The sequence below is a fragment of the Molossus molossus genome, unplaced genomic scaffold (assembly GCF_014108415.1).
Source record: "Molossus molossus isolate mMolMol1 unplaced genomic scaffold, mMolMol1.p scaffold_m16_p_10, whole genome shotgun sequence".
Taxonomy (NCBI): Eukaryota; Metazoa; Chordata; class Mammalia; order Chiroptera; family Molossidae; genus Molossus; species Molossus molossus.
In genome coordinates, this window is record NW_023425345.1 from 90907563 (window position 1) to 90933029 (window position 25467).

General features: G+C 37.3%; 1 protein-coding gene across 2 annotated transcripts in view; it reads left to right on the forward strand.

Annotated features, from left to right (window-relative positions):
- CUNH12orf4 (chromosome unknown C12orf4 homolog) overlaps positions 1–25467 on the forward strand; it is a 51546-nt gene that overhangs the window by 15904 nt on the left and 10175 nt on the right. The window contains exons 5-11 of one of the 2 annotated variants that reach the window (XM_036252827.1): positions 885–984; positions 1074–1195; positions 7121–7227; positions 7573–7770; positions 8527–8655; positions 18062–18136; positions 21785–21987. In XM_036252827.1, the coding sequence (XP_036108720.1) occupies positions 885–984; positions 1074–1195; positions 7121–7227; positions 7573–7770; positions 8527–8655; positions 18062–18136; positions 21785–21987 (934 nt within the window). Of the gene's footprint in view, positions 1–884; positions 985–1073; positions 1196–7120; positions 7228–7534; positions 7771–8526; positions 8656–18061; positions 18137–21784; positions 21988–25467 lie in introns of those variants that run through there. The other variant, XM_036252828.1, reaches the window with a different exon arrangement.

The window sequence follows — 25467 nt, forward strand, 5'->3', positions numbered from 1 at the left end:
AACCTGTGGGCCGCGACCCCTTTGGGGGTCGAACAACCCTTTCACAGAGGTCGTCTAAGACCATCAGAAAACATATTTCCAGTGGCCTTAGGAACTGAGACACCACTCCTCTGTCCGTCTCCAGGCAGGTCTGCCCACATGTAGATATGCCGACATACAGCATGAGGAACTGTATTAAAGGGTCACAGCATTAGGAAGGGTGAGAACCACTGCAAGGAACTTGTGACCTAATATCAGTTTGATTCAGAGAACCTAATTGGCAGCTTCTGGTTATAATATAAACTAACTTGCACAGATTGGAGTTATTTTAACTCATATACAAATAAATAGAAAATGTATTTAGGCGGGAATTGCAGAGTATCTTTTTTGAGGAAATCTGCAGATGAAAAGGGATCTGGACTTTTAAACACTGTTCGTGGGAATTGAAAGATGACCTAGATTTTGACTGCTTTCATTTCCATTAAATTTAGATTAAAATGTAGCTGCACAAGGCCCTGGTCAGGTAGCTCAGTTGGTTAGAGCATCATCTTGATACTCCAAGGTTGCAGGTTCAATTTCCGGTCAGAGCACATACAAGAGGCAGCTAGTGAATGCATAAATAAGTGAAACAACAAATTGATGTTTCTCTCTCTCTCTCTCTCAAATCAATCAAAAAAATTAGCTGAGCAAATGACGTTATTGGTGTTATATGAAATTCTTTATTATTTCCACATCTCCGTTTCTAAGGCTTCATAGTGCTTTCTAGGTATTATAATTGCCATTCTTGGATATATTCCTAAAAAATACAGATTTTATTTTTACTTTTTAGAGATTGTTCAGTGAATCTGGAGTGGTCGTGTACCTTAAAATTCTGATGAATATATCTGATCTTATTTATGTTTTAGACAAGGTATTGAAATGGAAAAAGTAATGCAGGAGTTGGGAAAATCACTGACAGATCAAGATGTAAATTCACTGGCTGCTCAGCATTTTGAATCCCAGCAAGTAAGTGAAGTACAAGGGCTTTTAGTTACTTTTTTTTTGCCTATTTTTGTAAAAAAAACTTAAGTAGTTGCTATATTGCCTCGTTTTAGGACTTAGAAAATAAATGGTCAAATGAATTAAAACAATCAACTGCCATCCAAAAGCAAGAGTATCAGGAATGGGTGATAAAACTTCATCAGGATCTAAAAAATCCCAACAACAGCTCCCTCAGGTATTAATCATGTATTATTCTTATTAGATGAAAATTCATTGTTATTAATAATTCATGTTTATTGTAAAATTGAACCTGTTTTAGTTATAGATATTTTTAAGTTACCAATGAAATTTTAAGATAATTTTATGCTTAAAAGAATATTTTATTTTTATAGATTTTATGTGGATTATTTGGGAGAAGGATTAGTTGGTTGGTTTAAAATAGTGATTTCTCCTCTAGAGCTTAGCCTTATAAATCTCTTAGGTGTGTATACATAAGTACCCTAAATACTATCTCTTGTTTCTTTAAATTGGTTTCCTTTGCCCTGGCTGGCGTTGCTCAGTGGTTAGAGCATTGGCCCACGAACCAGAGGGTCACAAGTTTGATTCCCGATCAAGGGCACATACCTAGATTGCAGGTTCCATCCCCTGCCCAATCCAGGCCCTTGCAGGAGGCAACCAAATGATGTGTCTCTCTCACATCGATGTTTCTGTCTCTCTCATCCCCTCCCCCGTTCCCTTCCACTCTCTAAAAAAAAAAAAAAAAAAATCAATGGAAAAAATATCAAAAAAATTAACAATAAAAATTAAAAAATAAATTGGTTTCCTTCAGTGCAATAAACAGTTGAGTGCATCTTAAATGCTAAGTACTCTCAAAGCAGAAAAATAAAAATGATACCTGCCCATGTGAAGTTTATATCTTAGAGACACTGACCTGTTAATAAAACAATAGTGTATAGAGTGATATGTGCAGTAATAGAAGCATGTACAAGGCATTAAACTAGTGCAGAGCACTTTTCATAATTATAACTTGTATGGTACCTTATCGCCTAAGTACATTGTGTTTCAAAGATAACGCTAGAGCTTGACAGTGCCTGTTATTTTCTGACCGTGTATTCATATATTTGAGAACGTCTTTCCTCTTTCAAATTCTAAAGTATATTCAATTGGAAATATACTTAGTACAACATAATAATCCTATTTCTAGCAGTAGCTAGTAAATACTATAAACATTGAGAAATAGCATTTTATTTGTATAGTGTCAGTCTCCCCTTTAGTCTTGTCTTCCAGACAAAAACCACATCTGGTTTTTCTTCTGTATACCTAGATCCTTGTCAAGTGTCTAGCTCTTGACACTGGCATAATAAATTAAGGCATAATAAATATTAATGGATAGATTATCATTAAACTATTTACCTGCTATCTTTATCTCTTATCTAAGTATCATAATCTTTGCCTTGTTTTCCCCCTTAGAAATACCCCCTTAGACAACACCTTAGAAATATTTAAATACTGTTTGTGATTAGAAATGGGATAACATTATTGACACTAATGTATTTGATTATACTCCTCATTTCAAATGAAAATAGTGATGCATACAATGAAAGGGAAGGTGGGGAGCTGGACTGGAAACATCTGCGTGCTATAACATACAATGATGTTTCACAAACTGCTGGTTCCTGTCTGCTAGGGACCTTTCAAGATCTTTGACTTTCCAGTCAGACTTTAAAAAAACAAGAAAATGAAATGGAGTAGAACAGAATACAGTAGAGTAGGGAGAAAACATCAGAGCGTACCACGCATGAAACTTTGTGTAAATGAATGTGTGTATTGAGCCAAAATGTAAAATACATACTGTATATTGTGGTAAAAAAAAAGGTTGGAAAGTCACTGATTTAGTTAGGGAAGCTGTGAAAACCCCTTGCTGCAAAAATTACCTCTCACTTTGATGCTGTAACTGTAGTACAGATATTCAATCTGTAAGATCAGTTTCATTGTGTAAATATTGACTACTGGCTGCTACTTCTTTTAAAAACTAAATATTCCCAAGAAAGAATTTTGTTTTATCCTCACTCAAGGACATTTTTGCATTTATCTTCAGATAGTGGGGGGTGGGGGAGCAAGAGAGAAAAACATCGATGTGAGAGAGACACATCAACTGGTTGCCACCCACACGACCCCAGACAGGGCCGGAGACAAACTGCAACTGAAGTCCGTGCCCCTAGTGGGAACCAAACCAGGACTCTCTAGTCTGCAGGCCGATGCTCTAACCACTGAGCAAAACCAGCCAGAGCAGGAAAGAATATTTTTATTATGACTTTGTTAGTTTGTTTTCCTGCTTTAATAGGGGTTTTCTAGGGCAACAGAACTCTGTTTTCAACACAACTGTGTACAAAGTGGGGCAAAATTAGTTTTACAGTTGTGATTATGTGAATCACAGATTTCATTCCTGTATTGTTTATTATTGTATTTTCCATGTGAACCACTGTAAACCTACTTTTGCCCCTCCCTGTATAGATATATGAGAGACTGATAAAAGTTGTATTTTATTTTTACTCATTTATTATTGCTTTGTTGTTTTTTTAAAAGAAAGTCTATTGGAGGAGAAATTACATAAAGTAAAATGCACCTGTTTTAGGTTTACATTTTGATGAGTTTTGATATACTTAAATTAGTCATGAAACCATCACAGCAATCAGGATACAGCATTTCCCTTTTAAATATTTTTCTTTTTGCACCTTTATACTTAATCTTCTTTCCCCTTGCCTAGCTCCTGGCAAACTAATCTGATCTCTGCCCTTGTAATTTTTATTTTTCTAGAATGTTGTATAAATGGTATCAACTATATGTCGCAGTTTGTTTCTTGCTTCTTTCACTTAGCATAATACTTTTGAGACTCATTCATGTTGTTTTCTTTATGAGTGGCTCTTTCCTTTTTATTGCTCAGTAGTATTCTTTGTTTATTCATTCACTTGGGAATGGACATTTGTGGTATTTCTAGATTTGGGCAATTATAAGTAAAGCTGCTGCAAGCATTCATAAATAGATTTTTCTATATACATATATTTTTATTTCTATTATTTATTTTTATTTTATTTCTAAAACCTAGTGGGATTGCTGGATAAATGAATGAATATTTAACTTTATAAGACACTGCCAGACTATTTTCTTACATTTTTCCATTCCCACCATCAGTATGTGAGGGTTCCAGATGCTCCATGTCCTTCTTAGCACTTGATATTGATACTTAGCCATTCTAGCAGCTTTTGAAGTAGTGTCTCATTGTGTTTTTACTTAGCATTTCCCTGATAGTTTATAATGTTTAATATTTTTTTCATATACTAATCTTCCTTCCATCCATGTCTGTTTTTTTATTATTGAGTTGTGAGAGTTCTTTATATATTCTAGATACAAGTTCAGCATCAGATAAGTGTTTTATAAATATTTTCTCTCACCCTGTAACTTGTCTTTTTATTTTCTTAATAGTATCTTTTGAGGAGGAAAGTTTTTCATTTCAATTGAATGCAATTTATCAATTATTAAATGGTTTGTATCTTAGTATAAAATATCTTTGCCTAATACAAGATTACAGAGATTTTCTTTTGTTTTCTTCTAGAAGTTTTAGAGTTAAACTTATACATATAAGTCGTGATGTATTTCATATTATATATAAATATAAATAAAATAAATATATCTAGAATAGATAAATATATCTATATGTATGTTGGTCTATAATTTTGTTTTTCTAATAAGATCTTCATTTGGCTTTGATATCAGGATAATAGTGGCTTCATAATATGAGTTGTTGATCTGCTGATGAGCCAATCAAAGGAATTGGTATCTGTTACTATTGATCTGATATCATGTTTTATTTTTAGTACTTCCATTTTTTTTTAACTCTTTGCTGAAATCCCTTATCTGCCCTTGTGTTTTATTTTACAGTAGATCTGTTAGCATTTTATTTATAGTATTTGAAAATGTCTTTTTTTTAGTCCCCAAATCTGGGTCATCTATGTCTGTTTTTGTTGATTGTTTCATCTGTTTACAATAACTGTTTTTTGTTTGTTTGCCTTTTTGAGTCAGTCTCATTCTCTCTCTAAATGCTGGATATTGTACGTATTAGCAAAGAGACTGAGGTAAATAATAATTTATATCCAGAAATGAACAGTCCATTAATGTAAAGGTCATGCTGTTTGGTTTTTGTTTCTTCAGTACATCACAATCTTCACTTTGTGTTTAGAGTGGGACTTTGGGATCTAGAGGGTTTTTCTCTGTCATTCTGCTCTATCCCCAGCTTTTGGTAGTCTTTGCAGGCCTTGCCACAGCAGGAGGTCTGTCTATACTGTGCTTAACCCCTCAGAAATAGACTGTTGTTGTTTGTTACTTGGTTCTTGGCTTATAGCTGGGGGTGGGAGACAGGCCTCTCTGTTGTCTTTGCCCAGCTTCAGTCTTGAGCAAGCCCTGTATATCTTGGCCTTGAGTTTAGGGCATTCTCAGCAGTTCTACCTGTGTCACCAGTGTTTTCTTGGAAGCACCTAGTGGAGGCCAATGGAAGAGTTTGCAAATGCGTGCAGCTCCCCTTGTGCTTGGGGGGCATAGCTATTCTAAATTCCATGCTAGCCTATACTTGACCTTTAAGAATTTGTTAAAATTTTAGCTGATTTCCTCTTACCCACGTACATTACAGCAGCACACTTCTACCATGCTCTGCCAAATATGAAAATTGTGTCCTGTCTTTGCTTGGAGGGTGTGTCACACTTTAAAATTTAGTTTACTTGGTTGCATGGTTACATCACATCTCTGATAGGCTCCAAAAAAGTAATGATTTTATATATTATTTTGCTTTTTCTTATTAGACTAGGGATAACATTTTCATGTGGCTTTTTGCATCCTAAGATGAGGTATTTTATTGATACAGATTTTTCTTTAGGTTTGTATTTGCTATACACTAATGAAGTCAGTGAGATTAATGAGACTGCTTAGATTAACCCCAAAAATGTAGTCAGGGGAATGGATGACTATTATAGGCTTATATCATCTTCAACATACCATGAAATTTGAATTGAACAGTTGCACAGTTATAGTGCTTCCATGGGAACCTCCTTAGGACACACAGGAGCAGAGTACAGCAAAGAGAGAAGTCCTTTAATGGGAGAAGAATGTTGGTGGGAGTGGGGGAGACAGGAAATGGTAAAAAAAAAGATGTGAATACATCAAAATTAACTTCATCTTTTTCTATTATTTCTTATTTAATGTTTTTAATTTTTAACTTTCATTTGTATCACTTTGCCTATATTCTATTTTTGCCTTTTGCCAATCCTAATAGGGAATATTTATTTTATTTTTATTTTTTTATTTTTTTCCTTTACTGATTCGAGAGAGAGAGGTAGAAACATCAATGAGAGAGAACATCAATTGGCCACCTCCTGCATGCCCCCCCACTGGGGATTTGACCCACAACCTGGGCATGTACCCTAACCAGCAACCGAACTGGCGACCTCCTAGCACATGGGTCAATGCTCAACCAGTGAGCCACACCACCCAGGCAGGAATATGTATTTTAAATATGTCATTTTAAAGTAATAAGATAATCACTTCTTTTAATCATTCTCTTAGGCCACTATGAAATTTTAAATGATAATATGTGAATTAATATTGTAGTGACTGAAAATGAATAATATGCATTACTTACTGTGAGGAAACGAAAGAACAAGCAGGAATTTTAGAAACTCTTGGTACTTGGAATCTTACTTGTCGTCATGGATTAAGGATATATTTAGGAATAAATTAAGTGCTACTTTCAGCTGTTTAGTTTTGTGTAATTTCATTAGAAAGCTTTCTTTTCTTTAAGAAAAGTTCTTGAGCCCTGGCCAGTTTGGCTCAGCAGTTAGACTGTTGGCCTGTGGACCAGAGAGTCCTGGGTTCGGTTCCTGCTAAGGGCACGTACCTCAGTTGCAGTTCATCCCCGGCCCCGGTTGGGGTTGTGTGGGTGGCGACCAGTTGATGTGGCTCTCTCACATCGATGTTTCTCTCTCTCTCTTCCTCCCTCTCCCTCCTGTTCTATCTGGAGATAAATGCAAAATTGTCCTCGGGTGAGGATTAAAAAAAAAAACAAAGTTCTTGACAAACATGCCAAAATAATTAATAATTTTATTAATTTCAGTGAAGAAATTAAAGTTCAACCAAGTCAGTTCAGAGAATCAGTAGAAGCAAATGGAAGGATATATGAGGAACAGAGAAAATTAGAAGAAAGTTTTACCATTCACTTAGGTAAGTATATTCATTTTTTATAGTCATTATTATGACTTATGAAACTTTTTATTGGTATAAGAAAAATTTGTAACATATGAGTAAAACATACCTTTGTTATTTTTAACTACAAAGTATATCCTGCTCTGAGAAAGACTATAGATTGTTGGCTATAAGTTTGCTGTTTTAGCTTATATATTATTTTTTGCAAACAGAAAGACTAAATATTACTAGTTATTAAGATGGGAAATTGCAGGGCCCATTTTTAATTATCTGTGGTACAGATTTACCTGGATTCTTGTCATCCTGTTATACTGGCTCTTCGCAGCTAAGCATCGTTCTGGGGTTGTTGCCTGTCTCCCCCAGGAGCTCAGCTGAAGACCATGCATAATTTGAGACTGCTGAGAGCAGACATGCTGGATTTCTGTAAGCACAAGAGAAATCATCGAAGTGGCGTAAAGCTCCATCGACTCCAGACAGCTCTGTCACTTTATTCCACGTCTCTCTGTGGCCTGGTCTTACTAGTAGATAATCGAATCAATTCTTACAGTGGTATTAAAAGAGGTAAGTTAACATTATGCATATTTATTTCATTAAATTTCCTCTTTAAATATCATTCTCACAAAGAAAGAAATTAAATGATGGAAAAATTGAAAACAATTTTGCTCACCCTGGTGTTCAAGTAGACCAAACAAAAACATACCCACCCACAGCTATTTTAGATTTCTTTCATAATTTAACATAGGTAGGGTGTTTTAGAATATTTAATTTTTCTTAAAATTCTATTATATTGTAAATCATACTCTTATAGGGTCCTTGTTTCAAAAAGAATAATCAAGATATGTGAGTTTTCAATTTAGAAAAAGATACTGGCTCCATGAATTTTAACTCATCTTTTTGTACTTTTTTGGTTTTTCAATAACCTATTTCTTAAATGTGCTAGGTAAAATTCATACCTTCCCTTATAGTACAACTCACTTTTTATGATTATTTAAAAATCTTTTAATATGTCAAGTGTTTTTAAATGTATGATTATTTCAAAGAAGTTTGAATAGAGTTTATTTGCTATCATGAATATAAGGAACTTACGTTTTTTTAGCACTCTTTAGGACTGGATTATGATCATAGTATCTATTATTTAAAGAAGGTTTGGAATTACATTAAAATTTCCTTTTTTATTAATTGTTTACTATTTTGAGTAAATTACTATACCCTAACTTCATAAGACATAATTATTGAAAGGACAAGTATAAGAAATCAGACTTATTAATTTTATGTTTCTTGTCTGTAAATAAATACTGTATGTTTTGGGTTCCTCAGATTTTGCCACAGTTTGCCAAGAATGTACTGACTTCCATTTTCCTCGAATTGAAGAGCAACTAGAAGTTGTCCAGCAGGTGGTACTTTATGCTAGAACCCAGCGCAGGAGTAAGCTGAAAGAATCACATGGTCAGTAAAACTCAAATTTTTAAAAATTTCTGTTTCAGTATATTCAGTCCCTATCCCCTCTAATAGCAAATGGGCCATCATTAAAATACAGAAAATTGTATTGGTGGGGAGATGGAAGAGTGAAATTAAGAACAAAATTCAAGATATTTAGGAGCCTAGAATCTGTTCTTATGACCCGTCCCGCAGGTCGAGCAACGAGGACTCTAGAAGGGGGAGTGAGGATGAGGAGGGACAAGAGACACCAGAAATGGAGACAAGACAGGGCTCTGATCAAGTCTGTTTATTCTGGGGAGATCCACACTATATATAGGGCAAGAAGCAGAAAAACAAGAACATTTGTTGCCAAGCGATAAGTTTGTGGTAACCACCCTGAAGCAATTTCAGGTAAGTATCATGTAAATATCACAGGTGGAACAAAAGATAAACAGAGCGTAACTGGCTGAGTAAATGGTTACTTAAAGGAATGCAGAAACATTGTATACAGAGGTATTCTGCCTTGGGGCAGAGCAGATTTTAGCAAAATGGATGCCATGCAAACAGTCTCCCACAGGTCCCCCTTTTTTTTTAAATTTTAAGGCCGAAATAATACCTTGAGGGGACTGTGCCTGTCTTAGGTCAGGAAACTTGCACACGGTGCCAACCTGTCCGAACCCGTCATTGGAATAGCAAGGCAGCATGAGGCCTTGTTCCTGTCTTAGGTGGTGGTTGGTGATGCGTTTGAGTTCCAGTTGCCCGTCTCTGGCTATCCAGTCCAGCGCACCAAGGTGACGAGGTTTTTGAGACTCACTATTTGCCATCTCAGGCATAGTCATAGCTTACTGACTCACAGCTAGAGTGAGCTTCTCTGTCGGCCATTTCAGGTCTATGATAATGGACCTGTATAGACTGCATCTTAATGGCATCTATCTGCTGCTTGATGAAAGCCATCACCTTATTGAAGAGGAAGGGTCCTAGTGACACAATCAGTAAAAGGCCAAGTAAGGGGCCCAACAGAGGGAAAAGATAAGGCAGCACCCCATTTAGCCTGCTCCAAAGGGGGTTATCGAAAAGTTCTTTTAAGCAGCAGCATTCCTGCAAGGCAGTCACATGGGGGGCCAAATAAGGCCCTCAGTAGCTCGTCAGGGTTTGGAGGAGGCCCAAAACCTCCTTCCACAAGCAGGCAAAGATGCAGTAGTATCCCTAGCAGTAAGATTTCAGCCTTCCGGCCCATTCCTGAAATAAAGAAAAAACAGGAAAAGCCTCTCAGGGCGAATTTTCGTCCCTGGAGTTATCTATATGGTTATCTGTTATTCCTTTAACTTGATCAATCTGTTTAACCAAACGCTCTGGTAGCCATCTGGCAGATTTCATTTTCTTAGAGTAAATGCATACAGAACCTCGGCCCCAGATGAGGACTGGGTCTGGGCCATGCCAAGAGTTGGTTAGCGGATCTTTCCACAACACTGAGGCAAATTGTTTTTGAGTTTCTGTATGCCAAAAGCGATTAGCAGCAGATTGCCCATCAGTGTCCAAATTTAAAAAATTGAGGATAAATAAGGCATGAGAGAGAAATTTCTGGGTGACCCCTCGTGGGATACCATTCTCCCTTTTTTATTTTATTAATGGTGATCTTTAAAGACAGATGTGCTCTCTCTACAATACCTTGGCCCTGAGGGTTGTATAGTGAGGCGTTTGCAAAATTCGGAGAAGGCTGAACTTGTATAGCCTGGGCCATTATCGGTTTTCAATTGCTGTGGGCATCCCAGAACTGTAAATGTGGTTAGCATGTGACTGATCACATGTTTTGTGGCTTCACCAGTTTGGAGGGAAGCATAAATGAATCCACTAAAGGTATCTATGATAACATGTACATATTTATAACATGTACATATTTAATATTTCCAAATTCAGAGATGTGAGTAACATCCATCTGCCATAATGCATTAGGGATTAGTCCCCCAGCAACTTTTGAAAATCATTTAGGGTTTTAAGCTTGTCTAATTTTAGTTCTAATTTTTGAGAGAAAATTAGGGACCCTCGCATTTGAAAACCAAGATATGTGTAAGGGTCTGCGAGTTGGACCTTGTCAGGGGCTATTTCCAGGCCTTTGTCTCGTAAGGCAATGCGCATCATCTCATAGGATGTCAAAACCTCGCTCCCTTCTTTTCCGGCTATGAGGATATCATCCATGTAATGTATAATGTACATATTTGGCCAATTGTCTCTAACTAATTGTAAGGCTGAGGCTACAAAGGATTGGCATAGGGTAGGGCTATTAGCCATTCCCTGTGGCAGAACACGCCATTGGAATCTTTTCATAGGCGCTTTGAAATTTATAGCTGGTAAGCTGAATGCAAATCGCCTCTGATCATCTGGATGCAGAGGAATTGTGAAAAAACAATCCTTTAGATCAACAATGACTTTGAAATAACCCAAAGGTATGGCAACAGGTGTGGGAAGTCCTGGTTGTAAGGCTCCCATTAGTACCATAGTCTTATTTACAGCTCTTAAGTCTTGCAATAGCCGCCATTTGCCAGATTTCTTTCTAACGACAAAAATGGGAGTGTTCCAAGGGGAGTTACTAGGGACAATGTGGCCAGCATCAAGCTGCTCCTGTACCAGCTGTTGTGCAGCCATCAGTTTTTCTGCTGTTAGAGGCCATTGATCAACCCACACCGGCTCCTCAGATAGCCACGTGATCTTTTCTGCATGGGTCACAGGAGTGTCAATGGCCCCTATGGAAAATGGCCTAATCCTGCCCTATCAGTCTTTGGGGAGGGCTCTATGGGTTCTGTTATACCCATATTATTTTTTCCCAGCCCTTGGCCTGGTAGATACCCGGTTTTCAACATTTGGGTAGTAATAACAGCATTCGGGCTTCCCATTATTAATCCTAATTGGGATAAGAGGTCCCTACCCCAAAGATTTATAGGCAATCCAGCTATAACATATGGTTGTATGGTGCCCTGGTTACCTTCCTGATCTTTCCAAGTTAATAGCTTTGAACTTCTCTCTGGGTTTTGACTTTGCCCTATTCCTTTTAGGTGAGTCAAAGTTGCGTCTAGGGGCCAGGCTGTAGGCCAGTCTTCCTTTTTAATTATTGTGACATCAGCCCCTGTATCTATAAGCCCTGAAAATTTCTTACCATCTAACCAGAGAGACATAATGGGTTTTTGTGCTGATATGACCTCTGCCCAGTAAACATCTGATGACCCAAAGCCTTGATCACCTCTTTGTCCTGATACTGCCCTATTTGTGGTGGGCATCAAAGGCAGGAGCAGCAATTGAGCGAATCTTTGTCCTGTGATATTTTGGAGGGATGATACCATAACCTTAATTTCTCCGGAGTAGTCATTGTCTATGACTCCTGGAAGGACTTGTAGTCCATTCATTGTTGAACTGCTACGTCCTATTATTAGTCCAAATGTGTTTTCAGGCAGAGGGCAAAAAATTCCAGTAGGAAGGGCCTGAACTCCCATTTCAGGGGTTAATACTGTGTAGGTGGTGGAACAGAGGTCCAATCCTGCGCTTCCTGAGGTGGCTCTGAGAAGGTTTGAAATGGATTGTTGTTTGCTGGAACAAAATTGACTGCCCCAAAGATTTGTTTGGGTTTGGGGGCCTGGGGCTGGCCCCTGTACCCGTTTCCCCGCATCGGGGGTAGTTCGTTACCCTGAACATCCTTTTTAGACCTACATTCATTAGCCCAATGTTTCCCCCTTTTATATCTAGGGCAGACTCCTGGAGTCTGAGTTTTTGAGTTATTAGTGGGATTTCCTTTACAATTCCTTGCGAAATGGCCAGTTTCCCCACAGTTAAAACATTTACTATTGTTTTGTTGGGATAAGAACTGTCTAACTGTATACCCTTGCAAGGCGGCAGCCATGGCAAGGCCCTGTTGATAGGCAGCCCCAATATCAGAGCATAGGCGAATATAACCAGTTAAATCAGTCTTTTTCTTATAAGGTCTAATAGCGGCTTGACAGGCGGCATTAGCGTTTTCAAAAGCCAATTGTTTAACAAAATCCATGCCGGCATCTGCATTACCGAAAATTCCTTGTTTAATGTTAGTAAGGGAGGAGCTCATGTCACCTTTGGTGGGCAGTTTCCTCCATGCTCTAGTGCCTGCAGCCTGAACTTGGGCAAAAAGACCTGCATCATATTGCATTTGGGCACCACTATTAGCATAATTTCCTTCTCCTATTAGCATATCAAAATTCCATCCATTACCAGCCTGCGCATTGCGTTTAGCAATGTCCCTGCAGTTCTCTACATATTCTGATTTCCATAGGAGATAGTCTCCTCCAGCAAGTGTCGCTCGGGCTAACGTCTGCCAATCCCCAGGCGTAAGCCAATTCTCGGCTACTGATTCTAAAATTGCCATAGTATACGGGGCTGTGGCTCCGTATTGTGCTACAGCGGTCTTTAACTTCTTTATTAATTTAAAATCAAACCAGCTATGGTGACGCCAAGCCTGTCCTTGCGAGTCCACTGTTTCTGTTACTGGAAAAGCCTCTATATCATCTAGCTCTGGTGCAAGTTGCATGCGGGGAGGGATCTTTGGGACAGCTCCCCTCATGGGTGGCTTTTGATTACGGAGGACTTCTGATCTTACTTCACTCTCCTTTTTAGATTTTCCTACTTTTAGTCCTTCTAATTGGGCTATAAGATCTTGGTGCTCTTTTTCCAGTTTTATTTGTTCTTTGAGGTGTTCAATTTTATCTCTAAGTTCTTTTCTAGGGTCAAGGACCGGACATGCCAGCGGGGGAGTACTGGGGTTACTATTATAAGGCGGGGGGCATTGAGAAACAAGCGGCCAATCAGAGTTATGATATCTGGCAGCTTCATCCACCAATTCATCCCAATTAACCTCCCCTCTGTCAGGAACAGTCTCCAAATATTCTGATAGGTCGGGATAAATAGAGCTTTTAGGAATAATTTTATTCCAAGTGGGCTCAGTTTCTTCTTCCTCATTATCACTATCGAATGACATGAAGTCCTTACATTCTTTACTTTCATTTTCATTCCCTTTTCTTTCTTTCTGTAATATACCCTCGCCATATTCTACTACATTGGCAACGAGAGGATCAGAATGTCTCTGAGATAAAATCTCATCTATTAAATACCAATAAGAAAAAGCGTTACCGGGACCTTCTCGGGTCCATAAGTCTTATAGTAATCTCTAAGAGCATCACCAACTATTTTCCATCGTTTTTGATCTATAATTCCCTCTGTACCAAACCAAGGACAAACTTCTTTAATCAAAATACTGACACAAATGCTTAATTTTTACCTTTACTCCTCGTGCCTTTATAGCCTTTCCTAGTCCTTCAACGAACATCTTATCTTGGCTCAATGCTTGACCCATAATCGCCGTTCACTTACCCGAGGGGTGCAGACGCAGCAGGTTCCCACGTCATTCCCTCTTTTCTTTTACTTTCTTTTCCTTTGCTTTCCTTTCTGCCGGCCACTCAAGCAGCGTCCTTCACTGGATCCCCCGTGCTCGAGCCCCACGTTGGGTGCCACTTGACCCACAGGTCGATCAACGAGGACTCTAGAGGGGGGAGTGAGGATGAGGAGGGACAAGAGACACCAGAAATGGAGATAAGGCAGGGCTCTGATCAAGTCTCGTTTATTCTGGGGAGATCCACAGTATATATAGGGCAAGAAGCAGAAAAACAAGAACATTTGTTGCCAAGCGATAAGTTTGTGGTAACCACCCTGAAGCAATTTCAGGTAAATATCATGTAAATATCACAGGTGGAACAAAAGATAAACAGAGCATAACTGGCTGAGTAAATGGTTACTTAAAGGAATGCAGAAACATTGTATACAGAGGTAGTATCCTGCCTTGGGGCAGAGCAGATTTTAGCAAAATGGATGCCATGCAAACAGTCTCCCACATTCTTAGTTTGTTCTCTCTCTCTCTCTCTCTCTCTCTCTCTCTCTCTCTCTCTCTTTGGCATGGTTTTGTTCAAGATCCTTAGCAAAAACTTAAATTTTACTTCTATAGTTATATTTGAAATACACACTCAGTGGAAAGTTGCTGATCTTTCAACACAAGTTCTATATCTAAAATGGACATAATTATTACTACAGATGGCATTGAAGTCGTGGAGTAAATAATAGCACAAAATGCACACTTTGTATATCTTTCATCCACTTAGGTAGCATGAATTTAATTGCAAGAACTGTTTTTGGCTCTTTTAAAAAAATTACTGCGTCCTACTTTTTCTGCACCTATCCACAATATGGACATCTTTTTTAACCATTTAGGAAATACTGGGAAATGATTTTAAAGCTAGGGAAAAAAGTTCATGGCATCTTTTTTTTTCAGTTTTTTTGTTTGTTTGTTTGTTTTTAATTTTTTTTTGGTTACAGATGTTTCTCCTTTTTTACCTCATTGACACCCTCTTCCCCATCCCCCCCACCCTGTCCCCGGCTTTGTTGTCCATGTCCATTGGTTATGCATACATGCATATAAGTTCTGTGGTTTATCTCTTCCCACCCCCCACCACCCCCTCTTCTGAGGGTTGTCAGTCTGTACCCTACTTCCATGTTTCTGGGTCTACCGTATTCTTCAGACTGTTATGTTCATTATATTTCATATATAAGTGAGATCATGTGGTATTTGTCTTTTTTTGCTTGGCTTGTTTCACTTAGGATAATACTTTTCAGGTCTCTCCATGTTGTCTCAAAGGATAAGAACTCTTTCTTTCTTACAGCTGCATAGTACTCCATTGTGTATATGGACCACAACTTTTTTATCCAGTTCATGGCATCTTTCTTCCTAGGATTTCTATGTATACATACATAGACTTAAGGGAAGACATAGGTAAAAGAATAAACTCTGACTCAAATTACAGAGTAAATCTGCTTTTTTCACTGAATAATTTCTCTTGGACATCATTTCATATCAATACATAAAGAGCATCCTCATACCCTTTTGCTGGTGCATACATAGTAGTCCATGGCAGGGAAGCCCATTATTAATCATTTCCATATTGATAGACATTTAATCTGTTACAAAGTCTTTGCTATTTTAAGTCATAATGCATGAATAACCTTGCACATAGATCATTGTGTGTATATGACCATATTTATAGCATAGATTCCTAAAGAGAAATTCTTGGAATCAAAGGACACATACATTTATAATTTTGATAGTGTTAGCAATTGCTCTCCCTAGCGGCTCTACCAGTTTCTGTTCTCACTGTAGGTAGCTGTGGCTTTGCTGTGACAGTGTGTGGTATATAGGGCAGAGCCAGGTTGATTACTAGGAAGTTGGTATGCAAGACTATCCTAACAGAGGATCATTCGGAAAATTTCAGTATGTCCTCTTATTTATCTACCATCTCCTTCCTCCATCTCATTCAAACTAGCAATGATGTGATCAGTAACATTTTAATATTATTCTTAGTAGTGACTAAAACATGAAGCTTGAGATCATGACAGGTGTGGGAGAAGGAGGATTCTAAGTATATTTGTGAGAGATAGCAAGTGTGCAGTAAATGACAGGAAGTTTTTAAACCACATACGGTTAAGGCAACGTGTGTACATCATGGTATTATTTTGTTTTTGTTCAAGCAACTATTTTGTGGTTTAAATGAGTCAGTGAAACAAGTGGGTTTGTAAAAGACAACTTTCTTAAAGGGACCAGCATGTCGTTACAGAGGAGTTCTGTGAAAATACTTTCTCCATCTTTTCCTTTTCTGTGCATACCCACATATTTGTTCTACACATTTAATTTATATCCTGATACAGTACCATTTTATTCTAAGACATTCCATTGTTTTCTTTACTGTTTTATTATTTTAGCATCTTTATAATCCCACCAAAACAATTTGTTTTTTGTACACATTTTATATACATTTTTTAAAAAATTAAAGATAGCCATTTTCTTAGTATTACAAGGCATTACCATTAAAACATGAAAAGGGAGTCCTGGCCATCGGGGCTCAGTTGGTTGGAGTGTTGTCCTGTACACCACAAAGTTGAAGATAGGATTCCCTATCAGGGCACATACCCAGGTTGTGGATTCAGTCCCTGGTTGGGGCAATTGTCAATGTTTCTCTTTCATATCAACATTTCTCATTTCTCTTCTCCCCCTCCCCCAACTCTTCCCCCTTTCTCTCTAAAAACAAAAAAATAAAAACAAAAAACCATGGAAATGGAATATGAACTGTTCTTTCATGTTTACTTAATAGGGTTTTTTTGTTGTTGTTTATATCCTATGTGAATAAATTAGAGTTTTTACTGTTTTTTGTTTTCTGTACTATGATCAGATATTTATTCAGAGCCTATCAGTTACATGGCTCTGTATGAGAAACTAACTCTTACATTAAATATGGGTTCTGGCAACATAAAGCCTTCTATTTGTACCTCTCCCTCCCTGTCTATTTATAAAATATATGTGTTTACAAGGCATGGTGTTATAAATCAGTTCATCAGAGTAGTCCCTAGGTAAAAATATTAAGTTATTCAGAACTTTCTTGAAACAATAATGTTTTCTTGGTATTTGCAGTTTACTTATTTGAAGTTCTGACTCTTTTCAAGTGATTTTTTGGATATTGAAGTCCATTCCAAATAGTTTCATATTTAATTGGAATAAGTATACAGCTTCTTAAAGAGAGCTACTTTGAATGCTAATGTTTACTCTACATTTTTTGAGTTCTAATCGAGATCTTATAAAATTCTTGTGTATGTCTGTTAAAAATATGTGTATGTATATAAAATAATTAGTATTCAGCCATAAAAATGTGTGGTCAATTGTGGTCTTATTTTACCAACATGTATTCTTTTAAATAATAGCATGCCTTCTGCAAAGAGCAACTATTGACTGTCTGAAAAAAATGCTCATTTGTAACAGTCTTACATATCTGTTTGAAATAAATTATATATAATGGCAGCTAAGAAGTAACAAATACATGATTCCTGGTACTACTAACCATTTGTTTGTAGTTCAGAACAAGTTATATCAAAAACAGTGACTCAGATTCTAAAAATAAAGATGGCCATGTGACAACTATCTAATGAATTTATTTTATGTGTCATTAACTTAGTGCCTTGAATCTCCCAGATGAAAAACAGGGTATTGGCAAGTCTAAGGTGGTTAAGATTATAGGGTTTGATATCTGTGTATGTATGTAGGTTCAAGGAGAAAGACCTCATTACACCATTTACATGTGCATTCTTGGTTAAGTTAATTAACCTATTTAAGCCTCTGTTTCCTCATATATAAATGAAGTAGCAAAAGTACTTACCTCATAAGATTGTGGTTATAGGCATTTTGTAAGAATTAAATGAGACCATCCATGTAAAGCATGCATCAGAATGCCTGGCACCTAGAGATTCTTAGTTAATGTTTGCTGTTGTGATTGCTTGAGGAGGAGGAATGATGTGCTTTCATGTTCCATTCTCTTACGAATAGATTCTGGAAACCGAAATGGAGAAAATGATGATAAGACTAAAAATACTGATCGAAACTATTTAAATATTTTACCTGGTAAGTATTATTTTAAATTTTGAATTTTTTTGTAATCATATACATTGAAATCAGATTTAAAGCATAAGTTCTTATCGTGTACTTTATCAAAAGATTGTTAGTGTATCACTTTGAAACAACATCATGTCTCTATAATATACTTTCACAGATGTTCTGTGATTTAAATCTCATACTAGTATTGACTTCTCTATATCCATACAAGAAAAATTGCTCAAGCAGTTACACGAGCTTTGTTATTTGCTATTTTAGATTTCCTCTTTTATATATTGTTTCTTAGTTTCTTTAATGAACCAAGAAATAATTTTCACTCTGAAATATAAACAGTAGTACATAGAGATGTAAACAATTGAACTTGTAGAGAGAACATGGGTCATCTGATTTAGAATCTTTCTTATTTCCATTTTCCTATCAATTTTCTTACTTTCCATTCCTTTAATTTCCTTATTGTTCTTGGATATGTAATAAAGAAACTTGAAATTTAGTCTCCTGGTCCTCTCCCAGACTGAATTCACTCTGATGGTTCTTAGTAGAGTTAGTATGACAGGGCATAACAAGGAAGGCCTATCTGTTTACTTCATAAGTGTAAAGTCTTTTAAAGTAAATGGTACAGTTTGCAGTTTCATAAATAACCAAGGTTGTTTCTTCACATTTCCTTCCCCAGATTTTCTACATGTAGGTCACATTCCATTTCATCTAAGCAAAGAGCATAACCATTTCTGTGTTATCTTGTCAGGCCCAGTCAGTTAGCTTGTGGTCATCAGCTTCCGAATGTCCTTCCACCTTCAGATATCCTACCTCAGTGGATAATGTTAGAGGCAGGATTGCATCACCTCTGTGTGGAACAGGAAGCTGTCCTCCTCTCCATCTAAAAATACCGTCATTGAGACAGGATTCATTGTATTTCTCTTCGTAGATCCATAATTTAAATCATCCATATTTTGTGGCTTTCTTAAAAATGTGCCAATCTTATTATCTACTCCGGACGTACCGAAGTCTGGTTTTTTTTTTTGTTTTTGTTTTTTTAACTTAACTCTTTATTGCTATATTTATTTCCTTCCTTGCTCCTTTTTGGAAGAAGCTTATAGGTTAGTATCCCGTTATCACCACCAAATCAGGAAGATATGTCTGAAGTCTGCATTAAAAAAGGAGTATTAAACTTTTCAGTTAGATAGGCTGATAGCATCTGAATTTCCATTTAGTTAAAGGATGCCTACACAGCTGGGAAGTAAACAGGAGAGAAAAAAGATCCAAATCACAAATGCTTTAAAATTTTTAATTTGCAAAGAAAAACAGTTTTATTTATGTAATGTTTAACCAGCAGTTTTGCTTTATCATTATCTAAGTACTTACAGATTATATTATCTAATTCTCACAACTACTTTGTAAGGAAAGTAGTCAGGCATTATTTTCCTATTTCATACATGAAGCACAGAGGATGAGTCAGTGGAATTGATTTACCCAAGATCATTCAGCCAGTAGCTGCTGGAGGCCACATCTTAACTCCCAATCTAGTCTTTTTTTTTTTTTTTAAACTGTATTATATTACTCTGATTACTACTGCCAGCTCCATGGCCCCCATTTTACTAATGGGTAAAATGATGCCCAGAGACAATTCATCTAAGGTCAAACGAAGCAGTGCCAGTGTGGGGATTAGGAGCATCTGACTGGTTCATCTGCCTCACTGCTGGACCAGAGCCATATTTAGTGCTGCAGCTTCCATCACCTGGTGATCAGTCGGAGCTTGGTGGGCATTGCACTCCACTGGGCCCAGAGGGTATTATCTCAGACAGTCTACCAGGTTTCTGATCAGCTGTCCGTCCGTCTGTTAGTGCCTTCCAGGAAATTGTAGCCAAGCTATTTTTCATCAGACAATTTTTTTTTTCACTTTTTATTTGACTAGTTCATTTTCTGCTTATCTAATTCTTTTATCTTGAATTAGAAAAGAAAAATGACCTTTTCCTGGGGCCCGTCAGTAGCATCCATGGGCCTAGCTTATGTCCACTGATAACTAAAAGTGGTTAAACACTGTGCTAAAGCATAGTAAGTAGTTTTAACTATACTTTATGTTTATAAGTAAATATAAGTACAATCCTAAGGTAATGACTTTGAAGCCAGGTGAGAAGAATCTGTGAGGGCAGGGCTTAGTGATAGAAGAGTATTTCTTAGAAGAGCACAGCTTCCCTAGAAGGACATATCAGAATTTCCAGGGAACAATGTGTATTTTAAAAAAAGTATTCTGTATATGTTTTGTATTTTATTTATTTACATGACAGAAACTGCAGAATAAAAGCTGATGAGATTTTATATTCTGTAGCTAATGTGGCTACATAAAAAAATAGAATGATTATAGGAAGCATGAAGTTTAAGGTTCAATAAACACTGCTCCAACATTCAGTTTAAAACATTTGTTCATCCAATCATTAAACAAATATTTATTGACTACCTTCTGTGTACCAGGTGCTCTTCTGTGTGCTGGAGACAGAACATTAAATAAGATAGACAAAATTCCTATAGTTATGGGGTGTAAACAATGGTCTCTTTAAAATAATCTTATAAACAATGAAAGAATTTCTGTGCTGAGAATAAAGTAAAACAGAACAATGTAAAAGAGAGTGAACGAGGGGTGAGGGATCCTCCAGCAACTGGGACAGTCAAAGAAGTCCTCTCTGAGGCAGTGACCTTTGGTATGAAACATGATTAATGAAAAATCAGCTGCACAAGAATCTTGGGGAAGCCTATCATGAAGCAGCCTGAAATGAGAATAAGCTTTGCATATTTTCAGAACTGAACAGAAGCCGATGTGGCTGGGCAGGAAGAGAGAGGTGGAGACAAGAGGATGTCAGACAGATAGGCAGTGTTCAGATCGTACAGGCCTTGCAGACTACAGAAAAGAGCTCAGTCTTTTTTCTGAATGTGGTGTGAGCCTGTTGGACGATTTTAAGTAGGGGAGTGATGTAATCTGATTTAGATTTAAATCGGTTCGCCTGCAGTGTGGAAATGGTTTGTAGGTGGGCATGCTTGGGAGCAGAGAGATTCATCAAGAGGCTGTTACAAAAACCTAGGTGAGAAATAATGGTAGCATGAACTAGGGTGATAGCCATAAAAATGGAGCACTCAGATTTGAGATATTTGTTGGAGATATTACTGAAAATAGTTGGTGGTGAATTGGATTGGAGGTTGGGACAGACATGGAGAGAAAAAAGTAATGATGGGCGACGTCTATGTTTCTGTCCTGAGCAGATAACTGGGCTGAAACTGGACCTATAAACTAAGATGGAGAACAGCAGATTTAGGGTATGGAAATGACAGGTAATCAAGTAACCTGTTTTCACATGTTAAGCTTGAATTAAGTAAGACATTTTGAGCATTTATATCAACATAGAGATGCTACTCACTTGATTTACTTACGCACTTGCTTTTCATACCAATTTATGAACCTAATGCAAAACTAGCTATCACCTCTTTTTTCATCACCTTCTTTCCAAGAATTTAGAAGCAATAGTCATGTTTGCTTCCTGAGCCCAACATAGGTCCCTGGTACACCTCTGCTAGTGTAATACATTGACTGTCCATTACCGTTATTTATACAGGCCACTGATGACAGTGAGTTAGCCATTTGAAAATCATGATTATATTTGTTGTTCACAGGAGAATTTTACATTACACGGCATTCTAATCTCTCAGAAATCCATGTGGCTTTCCATCTTTGTGTGGATGACAATGTGAAATCTGGAAACATAACTGCTCGTGATCCTGCCATTATGGGACTACGAAACATACTCAAGGTTTGCTGCACCCATGACATCACAACAATAAGTATTCCTCTCTTGCTGGTGCATGATATGTCAGAGGTGAGCATGTAGGAAAATACCATACTTAGATGAATATGTTAACACTTTATATTGTATACTAATAATAATCACTTTATATTTTAAAAGCACTTTTTTTTAACTAATGGACCTTTGTATCTTCTAGCTAGTTAATAGAATTGAGTAGCATATAATACAAAACAGTGAATAATTCCTAACCACTTATATTGAGTGAATTATAGCATTATTCTATAGAAAGTAAACTAGAAAATCAAAATATCTCTCTCTTCCTCTTTCTCTCTTTCCTCCTCCTATTTCGCCTCTATTTTTGTCTTAAGTAGCATTATATTTGCCTCCACATTTATATTTGGCCTAGGTTAACATTAAAATTAGTTTGTGTTCTCTGGTCTGCATTAATAGGCAAGGGAAAGAGATGCTAGCTGACCGGAAGAAGCCAGCTTTGTGTGTTTTTTTCATCCTCACCTGAGGATGTGTTTTGTTTGTTTGTTTGTTTGTTGTTTTGTTTTTGTTTTTTCATTGAATCTGGGGGGGGGGATTATTCGGTTGCCTCAACCGAGGATCGAACCCACAACCTGGGTATGTGCCCTGGCGGGGAATCAAGCCTGCAACCCTTCCGTGCACGAGACGACACCCAACCACCGGGCCACACCAGCCAGGGCGAGAAGCCAGTTTCATTTTAACATTTTGTCAAGGATGCTCTTTGGATAATACAAGTATAGATTTCTACAATTAAAATGTGGCATAACCATGCATTTATTTTAAGTACTGTATTTTGCTTTTTTTTTTTTTTTTAATCTCTTTCCATGATTGTTTGCTTTCTCTCCTGCTTTCTTTTCTCTCACCCATGTAAAAACTGGATAAGTTGTGGAAATAATACAAGGACTGAAAATTTAAATAGTCTGGAGGAACAAAAAGTCTCAGAACCAATGATGCAGGCAAGTCCTGGGAAAGCCAGGGGTTAAACAGGTGATAAAGGGCCTGTATCAGCAATGTGGCACCTGCCTGTCTTGAGGCGGCATCTTTTTTTAAAAAAAAGTAAAATGGCCAGCTGGTAAGTGCAGATTGTGAAGGACAGGAAGCAAGTTTGATGTTTGATTATTAAAAATTATTTACCAAAATATGCCCTGGCCAGTTTGGCTCAGCAGTTAGAGCATCGGCCTGTGGTCTGGAGAGACCCGGGTTCGGTTCCTGCTAAGGGCATGTACCTTGGTTGCAGTTTGTCCCCGGCCCTGGTTGGTTGTGCGGGTGGCGACCACTCGATGTGTCCCTTTCACATCGATGTTTCTCTCTCTCTCTGTTCCTCTCTCTCCCTCCCACTCTATCTGAACAAAGAATGGAAAAATGTCCTCGAGTGAGGATGATTAAAAAAAAAAAATTATTTACCAAAATAAAAGATGTGTGTAAAGTGCAGTGTAAATGATTTTATGTTTTGCTGTGTAGAGGGACTGAGTCTCCACTTAGACTGATTATAAGAGGCCTCATTTTTAATTGCAATACCCTATATAAAACACACACACACACACACACACACACACACACATCAGTGTGATGTAAAACAAGGTTATTTTAAATGGTTTCCCACTTATAGTCCATGTGTATTTTCACCAGACACATTGTCATTTTGATTAAGAGAATTCTGGCTTCATCCTGAAAGTTGCTTTATAATTCCTGTCTCAAACTTCCTAATCTCCTAATCTCTCGGTCCATTCACTTCTATAGCCTCATTCATACCTAATATGGTATCAGGAGATTGACATAAACATGCACCCGACCCCCCCCCCCCCCCACTGTAGCTTTATAAAGTCTTAGTCCCATCAGGAATTTTTAGCCATTGTTATCATCATCACTAACTAGTCCATATATAAAAGAGTCTTTGGGGAGTAACAGAGAAAGTTTGTAATGAATTCCAGCCACAAGGAAACATTCAAACATTCCTGCAGCTGGACTCCTGGTTAACCAGTTTATAAAAATGGTCATATGTAGGTGGGAAACAACCTCAAAAACAGTGTTTCCAAAAGTCACTAAGTTCGGATTTACTTCAGACATTTGATACTACCAGTATTCCCTCTCCCACAGGGTTACAAAGGTTACGTGTTTTAAATCGGGACAGCCAGCTGCAGAACATTAAGTTTGTTTCCAAAGTGTCCACTTTAATTCACAAAAGTATATTGAGCCATGATCTTACCGTTTGTTGTATTTAAACATCCATTCAGGTCAAGAAGTTTATTCTATAAACTCAGACAACACTACACAGGATATAGCAGTAATATTTATCTTAGGTTTCCTGCAAGGATCCCAAAGCATTTTAAGGTGGTGTTTCCTTCCTCTAACAAACAGAATTGCTAGACACTCAGTTACCACATTTTAGCGTGTGCGTGATGATAATGTCTAGAACAGTCTATATCCTATGGTAAATAAAAAGAACTGTAGAAATTAATTGCAGTTTTTTCTTAACAAAGGAAAGGAAACAATCTGTCAGCAAGGAGAAAGATATATTACTAGTATCATCTGTACAGATCTTTGTGATCTGAAGATACTGTCCTACTGGAGTCGGTCTAACCTGATAGATGTGAAATGAACCTGCAAGTTAAGAATCCTGCGTTCCTGACTTTTTTTTATTTTTACTATTAACTTGTTGAATAATTTGGAATTACGGGATTTTAGTTGTTAATTGCGGTTGGTGAAGATGTTTGTTTTTAACTTTTTATTATAGTATAATATAGAAAATACATATATCAAATTTTTACAAACTGAACACCAGTGGAACCAATACCCAGCTCATTTAGCAGAACATTACCAGCACTCCCGAAGCCACCCTCATGTTCCCTTCCACTCACATAAACCACAGCCCTTCCAGAAGAGTAACCATGAGTTTCGCTTTGAAAAGCATAGATTAGTTAGTTAGGTGCGGTTTTGTAGTTTGTATGAATGGAGTGAACCATACAGTACATACTCCTGTATCTGGCTTCTTTCACCCAATGTCCAATGTTTGTGAAATTTATTCATATTACTGCTTGTGGTTGTAGACTTTATTCTCATTGTTGTAGATCATTCCGTTGTGTGACTTAGACCACAGTTTAGCCATTTTATTATGACATTTATTATGGACATTTGGGTAGTTTCCAAGTTTTAATTATTACGATAAATATTGCTACGAGAATTCTAATATGTACATGTTGGCATTCCTGTTGGGTGTGTACTAGGGATGGAATTGTTAGGTGTCTGAGTGTGCATATGGTTCACTTTGGTCAGTAAAGCCAAATGTTTTCCCAAGTGGTTGTATATAAACCATTGTTTTAGAATGAGAAAAACAAGAAGACCAGGTTAGTTCTCACCTTCTGATAATGGCTGTGAACAGATTAATACAAGTATTTCAGGTACCTCCACGGCACATACTTGAAAGTAAAGAATAGTCTTGCAATTTCCTTCATGGACACATAAACTCATAAAATAACTCTGATATCTAACTTCTAAGACATACAGTGAGGACCTTTACACCAT